Genomic DNA, 8,276 nt, shown 5'->3' on the forward strand with positions numbered 1-8,276 from the left:
TATCTAGATATACATCTATATCTAGATATAGATGTATATCTAGATATACATCTATATCTAGATATAGATGTATAGATATCTAGATAGTTTTTTTTAACTTGCATTGACACCCATTGAATCTGTGCAGCTGTAAAGTAGTCCCTCACTTATCACGGGGGTTATGCTCTAGATGAAACTCTGTGAAGTAGGGATGTTATATTTTAGTATGTATACATATTTTAATGTTTATAAGCTCTTCCCACACACTTGCGTTGTTCTTAACAATGCTCTAAACGCTCTAAAAGAGCACAGCGAAAGGGAGCAGACAGACTGATGCTACGGTTACTGAGCCAACCCCGGGGCGAACTGGTCATTGGGAGAACCGGGACATTTCTCGGTGACCTGGCCCGCTCAGTGATCACTGAGGGGGACTCAAAGCTCGGTTCGGGTCGTGCTTGATTATTTTAAATAAACAATCCATGCGGCTCACTCAGGTATCATCTCCCACAGACTGAACAGTAGTGATGGGGAAAGACAGACTCCCACCCCCTCCTTTCTCTTTCTGAGGCTGACGGCCTCAGGTCAAGTTGACCTGTGTGATGGACAATCAGTCCTACGTCAGTTTGTAAATGGTGGAGTTTATCTGAGGAGGAAGAAACTTGGAATAATCTTTTATCAGCTGCTGCTTGGACTGTTTTAACTCTCTGTGGAAGTGGGTCCAACATTTGGAGAGACCAATGAGTTCAGAAAGAATCATGCCTGTTATCACTGAGGTACAGGACTGGGGGAACTTTATTTGTTTTGGTTTTTAAAGTCTTGTGTTTAGCTCTAATGTACATTGATACAATAGCCCCTCCCCCTTTGCCAGATTACTTTGAAATTGTACTCAGTACTTTGAGTTCCTTGCTGATGCTTGAAAACAAAGATCAGGAAAATATTCTGTCGCATCTCACAAACTTACTTCACTGTGCACATGCTCTCTAATCTTAGTTGCATCTACTTGAAAACATTTTAATGATTAATTAGTGTTAACTTTTTGATTTAAAAAAAAATACTTTGAATATATCTTTTAGAAGTTTTATTTTTCGCAACTTTGATTAAAAATATATATATTTATGTTCGACTAAGTTGCATTTAGTGTCACTTTTTTTCATCAGTATCCTGCACACCAAGTTAAAAAACATGGTCCAAATGAGATTATTTTACCCCCCCCCCCCCCCCCATTATCAGAAGGATTAGGAAAATAAAGCAATGTATGTTTAAGTTTGAATTATATAGAATATGAAAATTCACTGTTAATAATGCTAAAATCTGCATTAACGAGTTTAAAAAAAAGCTGCTTGCAGATTTAATTTGAGTTTGGAACAAAATGTTTATTAAATAAATTTCTTCAGCTCGTCTCTTTAATGCAATGGAAATATTTGTGTTAATATAAATACTTGAGACCTGCTCTTTAACAGTGTCATTGCAATTTGTGTACTTTTTAAGCATGGGGTATTTTTCATTCAAGACACAATTAACAAAATGTTTAATTTCAACTTACAAAAATTTAGTTTTGAGAAAATTCACAGCATCAAAAACCACTTTAAAACTTCACCTATTCACACAATGAACACAATAAATGTATTGACACTTCTTCAAAACATTACAGAAAACGGTTTACATAAAACTGAATGGAATTGTATCCAAGCACTGGCTCACAGACCCCCGGTGGTCCTGGGACACCAGTTGAACTACACCATTAAATGACTGTTGGGAGTTGATGTAACTCAAACTCATCAGATGTGTTGGAAAGAAGCAAATATCCTCCTCCTTTGTTTACAGCTAACTTCAGTGATTGGTAAGCGTATACAGAAAATTCAAATGAAAATGAGAAAAATGTATTTAGACAACTACTCTGGCTTCAAACATTTACTATGTTCCTTGTGGATGCACAGTGTTTACAGCGTTTGTATTCAGTTTTTATTCAGTTTCACAGCCTTTTTAAAAATGTGGTTCTAGTTCTAACGTGCATTTTTCTGATTTGATTTATTTCTGTTCTCAGGAGGCAGGAGATCGTCTTGGGTTAGAAACTGGACGGTGTGGACGTATTTCAGGGATTATTTCCCTGTCAGGGTAGGTAAACATGTCTTTATCCATCCATCCGTTATCTTTATCCACTTCTTCCTTTTGGGGTCTCGTGAACATAAAAATGATACAGCTTTGATGATGCATCTACAATTCTGGGGAGAAATCAGAGGCGCAGAAGAACTGAAGTATTAAAATGTAAAAGTAATGAAAGCTGTTGACCGTGTTTGTTCTGACCTGAGCAGCTGTGTGCAGGTTTTACCTGGTCCTGTAGATAAGTGTTATCTGAGCTGATGGAGTATCAGCTGTCTGCTCCACGTTGTCCCTGTCCCGGTTAATGAGGCTGACACTGGGCTGGAGTTTGCTCTCCTTGATAGTAGGCAGGTATCTGTTGTTGAGACTGAAGGAGCGTTATCACCAGGCAGCACAAACACACACGGGAACATACAGGGGAAGGTACAACAGCTGAGCGTGACTAGCTGTCACTGTACAGGTCAAAGGTCAAGCCTGGAGCCCCTTGTTTGATTGAGTCATCAAAGGATTTCTCTGGATCTTTAGTTCTGACCAGGACCACGCTGCAAATAAAATCCTGACATTTCTTGGCCAAAACGTAAGAAGTTTTATAGATCTTGTTTTGTCGAATAAAAAAAACTGAAATTGTGTCACAAATACTGATTTTACTTTTTCACAGAAATGGTTAGAGATAAATGAAGCCTGATGGAATGGATCCAAATTCCCGTCACCTCTCAAAGTCAGAAACTTTTCTCTGCACACATCGATGGCAAGAAATGATTATCAGGCTCGACCCCGAGCCATTTTCATTTCACTTTCATTTATTTATTATTACACAGAATATATCTTTTTCAGTACATTTTACTTTACATACTTTCAAGAGAATTTTTACAAAAACAGCCAATTATGCAGATTCCAAACAGTTTTGTAGTTGTTTAAAATTAACTTTTATTCATCTGTGACCAAAACAGACACTGATATGGTCAGATGTCACATGACCTAAACGGTGTTCAAATCAATGTAAACATTGTACACACTGTAAAAACTGATGTGCATAGCCATGAAAGGTAGACTATCACCTACAGTAAATACTTACATTTTCGTTTAGTTGTCTGTTAGAAAAATATCTCTTGAACCTGAAGACCGAATTTAAAAGTTGTCAGGAAGAAATAGTTTGATGCTTTTCTACAACTGATTATTGAACTTTATTGAAGGTGGTTCCCACAGATAATCGGTTCTAACAAACACAGAAATGGCTACACCTCAGTCATCTTTAGAGTTACAGTTTAGTGTGGTAGTAACTGGGAGTCATCCCCAACACACTCTGAGAACTATCAGATCCAAACTTCAGACTGGCCTGCAAGGCAGTGGACAATAAGCAAAACTTCAAGGAATGCTATTTTAATTTATTTTAGAGCTTTATTTGGGGAAAAAAACTGCATTTTAAAATGTTTGCAGCCACTATTTTTTATTTATTTATTTTTCCCCTTGTTCCAGAATTGCGCCGCTCCAGGTGGCTGCATGTTGGAGCAGCTCTGTTACTTTCATTCTGAGATTTTGCTTTTGGAAACTTTAATTCCTCTTTTTCTGGATGTAAATCACATTTTTTAGATGATTGTTTCCTCTGGTATCAGATGCTGTGCAGCTGGAAGGATTTTTACTGAAACTTTTTTGGTTTTGGACATTTGTTATGATGCGTAACCATGCCAACAAGGCAGTTTCTACAACCAACAGCTGATTAACATCTCAAAAGCTCAAATAATATCTCAACTACAGCCCCAAATCTCAAATGAGTTGAAAAGGATGTTCTGTGGATGCATCCTCATCTACCTGCCAGCTGTGCTCGAGTGTCTGATCACTGAGATCCTGGAACTAGCAGGAAACATGGCTCATGACAGCAGAAGGACAGGATCATCCCTCGGCACCTACAGTTGGCTGTCCGCAGCGACGAGGAGCTCGGCAGACTGCTGGGAGGAGTGGCCGTCGCTCTGGGAGGAGTTCTGCCCGGCATTCAGGCGGTCCTACAGCCTGGGGGAACCGAGAGGCCAGCCGAGTCTGGGTGGACGGATCGGACGGCATCTGCAGCCAGTTTCTTAGGATCCACTGTGGGATGGACCTTTACAAGAGACCCTTCCTGTCTACAGCATCAGCATCTATAACATCTCTTAATGAAATGAGGATAACGACAAATAATTTCCCTTTGGGATTAATAAAGTATTTTTGAATTTTGAATTAATGCAAACTCTACCAATCCCTGCTAATTTTGCTCTAGTTTTACCATTTTGACCAATTGCTGCAATTGTTCCCACAAAACTGATCAATCCCTTCTGCTCCCTGCCCATTTTTACTTCCTGCTATCCCAAGCTTTCAGGATGAAGACGCGTCCTACACCAGGTTCAGGTTTGGTTTATTTGTCATATGTAAAATCAACACAAGGTCAACAATGAAAAGCTGAGGATGAGAAGAACTGTCTCGACTCACCTAAAAAACATTAACGGCAAACCAAAGCATGCAGCAAAAAAAACAAAACCAAGGTGCTGAAAGTGAAAAAGCAATCTATAGCAGCATGGTCCTATTAACACACTGGTTCAGTTGGCAGTGAAGTTTTATTGGCAGCATGATCCAGTTAGCAGCATGGTCCAGTTAACAGCATGATCCAGTTAGCAGCATGGTCCAGTTAGCAGCATGATACTGTTAGCAGTGAGGTTCTGTTAGCGGCGTGGTCTTGTTAGCAGTGTTAGCAGGTCCCGTTAGCAGCTTGATGATGATAAGGACCGCAGCAGCTGCCCTCCCAGACTGTCCTCCAGAACCGGGTCCGGTAGATGGAGAACGTATAAGGTTTCCCCGCGGAGCCGAACGGATCCGTACAGTTCGGTTCGTGCAGGCAGATGGAGGATCATGGAGACAGCCGCCATGACGGGCCTGAGCCTGAGGCTGGAAGGACTGAACCACGATGGCAACGACACAGAAAACTCCAGTGTGACACGGTCATACCCGGACTGTGGGTGTGCAGTGTAGGTGCAAATCCACAGGAACAAAAAAAGATTGGGTCGCTCCCGTCAGTGCCATCATTCTGCAGCCCATGTGACGTCAGAGTCCATGCAGCTGAAATTCACCATGCAGCTGAAATTCACCATGCAGCTGAAATTCACCATGCAGCTGAAATTCAAGTCAGTTTCCTGAAGTATTACATGAAAATGCTAATCAGTTATGCACTTCATGCAACATTATGTTTGAACACAGATTAAAACTGTTGCTTGCCGATGTCTCTGTTGTAAAACATGTCTGAGAATGTTTGGGCACGTTCCCTTTCACTCCTGTGACCTGGTCGAACTGTCGCGTGGCGAGGGAGGAGTTCCACTCTTCAACGAAGGCAAAATACAGGTTTTGCATAGATCTAGACTTATTTTCCTTAAATTGTGAAGCGTTTTATTTAATAAAATAAACAGGTATATAAAACCATAACCGATGGGATTTGAAATCGTACAATGAAACCAGTCGGATCAACTCTAATGAAGTGAGAAGAACTTTGTGACCTTTGACTTAAAACACGACAGATCTTGGGTTGAGGGTGTGTTTGAAATGCCGGCTGAACTTTGGGAGACACATTGAGCGGTGCCGTTTGGACCATGGAACTTGTCTTTCTGATGAGATTGGACTGTTGTTCCCAGCAGCCTCTGTTATCTTTGACTTGTTTAAAAACATCTGTATTTCTGTGAGACGAGCACATCACTGCAACATTTTCTGTCCCAGCAATCTTTGAAGGAATGCATATCACCTGCAGCTTTTCACACAGAGTTCGACTGAAATGATCTTATGAAAGATGTTTTGCTCAAACATGCAAAGATTTTCCATGATGTTGGCGTTCTCCGAGCGCTAACACAGCTTGCAAAATCTAGCCACCTAGCACTCGCAGAATGTGTTGGGGATGACTCTCAGCTTTGAACATATCAAATTTAGCTTCAAAGCTGTAAAATTAGACACATTATACTGCATTTGTTTTTTATAGTTAACTAGTGGCCATCTTGACTCCAAATTTTTGAGTTACTGGTTTCTTGGAGTTCCCCAGTGGTCATTGAGATATTTTGCTGACACAAACGTGGGTATATCACGGTTTTTACTTTGGCAGCAGGGAATAATGAAACCAAGATATTGGTTACCTGTCATCAATCTACACTCAGCTCTGTATAACAACAAAGTCCATGCTCAATAATCCAGGTGTACAATCCAACATTTTCCAGTCAGGTCATCTGGACAGTTTCTTTTTTTGTGCGGAAACGTTTCGCCTTCGATCCAGAAGGCTTCATCAGTCAAGGAAACACTCAACAAAACTGATTCTTCCCACAACAGCTTACTCTAAAGTGGAACAAACCAGTTCTGCTTGTGATAAGATGGTCTCTTTGGTATGCCCCTCCTCCATTGCCGGGCCCTCTTCCTTGTTGACAGTCTTTTCAAACTGGTTGAAAACAACAAAGTCCATGCTCAAAAATCCAGGTATACAATCCAACATTTTTCAGTCAGCTCATCTGGACAGTTTCTTTTTTTTTTTTTTTTTATGGAAGAGTGCCAGCAATGGAGGAGGGGGCGTACCAAAGAGATCCCTCTGCTCGCCAGGAGTTATTGTCACTCTGCACCAACTCAGACAAGAAAAAAAGCTCGCTCTCGCTCGCTCTCGCTCGCTCTCGCTCGCTCTCTCTAGATATATAAATAGATATATAGATGTAGAGAATCTCAGTTTAGTTTTAACTAATTATAGCAAACAAAGACTAAACTTATGCAACCAGAAGTTACAACATATATCTACATATAAACACACAAAACAAAACACAACTAGCTTTAAGCATTAACCTTTAACGTAACCATACAATGTGATTATGGCAAAAAATAATTTCCCTGCAGTTACCTTCATACAGATGAACTTGTGATACTTCCTGTTTATCGCTGTTGTATTCAGCTGCTCATGAGGTCGGCCAAAGGCCTTTATCATCGTTTACATTTTTCCAGACTCGGTTTATGTTTTGGAAAAGGAATAAACTGTATCCCACCCTCTACACGGGTAACTCGTATCTTAATGGCATTTTCTCCACTGAAAATATTTAACCATTTTTTCTGATGGTTTTTCACAAAATCCCTTTGACAGCAAAGTGTTCTTAATGCAAAGTCCTGACAATGTTGTCAGAAGAAAAGGGGGATCAGTTCCTGCAAGTACGGGCTGTTTCACTTCGGGACAAATTGCGATCACCGATTGGTCAGTTGCTGACGAGCCTGCTGGATCGATTGACTGATGAAGCCATGTCAAGTCCAGTTGAGAAAAAGCTCGTCCTGTAAACTATACATTCACTATTAAAGTCCCTCGGTGACGGGGACATCAGTTTACAGCTCGTCTTGTGGGGAATCAATCATCTGGAGTGAGCGTGTCCCTCTGCATTGGACTGTTTGAGCTGGAAGGAGCTGGTCAAAGTCTGAGCTCAGGCTCAAGTCAGGACTGTCGCAGATGGAGATTTTGATTCGTCTGGAACACGTTATCAAAACGCATTTATTGCCTGCCGCAGAAGGCAAAAGGGCAATAATATGTTTGCCTGTTTTTGTGTGCTCACTCGTGTGTGTGGTTAGTAAAATATCTTGAATCGTTGAACAAATTTTAACGAGACTCAGAAAGAAATCAGTGGATGTGCATTTCCAACGTTTTACCTTTTTTGGAGTCACCCCAATTCAAGATGGCTGCTGCTGCAAGGCTTTGAAACCACAAAAGTGGCTAAAATTCAGTTGGTCTAACAGAGATTGAGCTAAAATGTGGTGTGGTAGTAGCCGACAGTCATTCACAACATGTACACTTGTGTGCTAATGGATCACGTTAGATATTACATTGAGGTTGCACATAATATTATTTTCAAGGGATGATCCAACTAACTTTGAACTTTTCTCATAAAGTGATCTAGAACCTTGGAATAAATCGTAGCGGGTGATATGCATTCCTTCAAGTCTTTTATTGGGAGTCTGATTTAATCCAAGAAACAAACCTTTTGCATCATCTCTCCACTTCATTCCTTGTTCATCGTATCCTCTGATGCCTCACGCCTGCCACTCTGAGCGCTGTTGCCGTGACGATTTAGAACGGGATTGCCTTTTGCTCATAAGATTGCACAACTGTTTGGTCTGTCAGGCTGTGTACACAATGTGGAGTCTTTGTCCAGATCTGTTGTGTAGACCCCCCCCCC

The 8,276-nt window shown here is 40.8% G+C and overlaps 1 protein-coding gene across 1 annotated transcript in view; it reads left to right on the forward strand.

Moving 5' to 3' along the window:
• dgat2 (diacylglycerol O-acyltransferase 2) overlaps positions 1-8,276 on the forward strand; it is a gene marked incomplete in the record, with an annotated part of 91,035 nt that overhangs the window by 5,000 nt on the left and 77,759 nt on the right. The window contains 1 exon segment of the mRNA XM_037688145.1: positions 2,024-2,094. Coding sequence (XP_037544073.1) covers positions 2,024-2,094 — 71 coding nt within the window.

The sequence above is a fragment of the Nematolebias whitei genome, chromosome 14, assembly GCF_014905685.2.
Source record: "Nematolebias whitei isolate Nwh7 chromosome 14, NemWhi1, whole genome shotgun sequence".
In the NCBI taxonomy this organism is placed as follows: domain Eukaryota; kingdom Metazoa; phylum Chordata; class Actinopteri; order Cyprinodontiformes; family Rivulidae; genus Nematolebias; species Nematolebias whitei.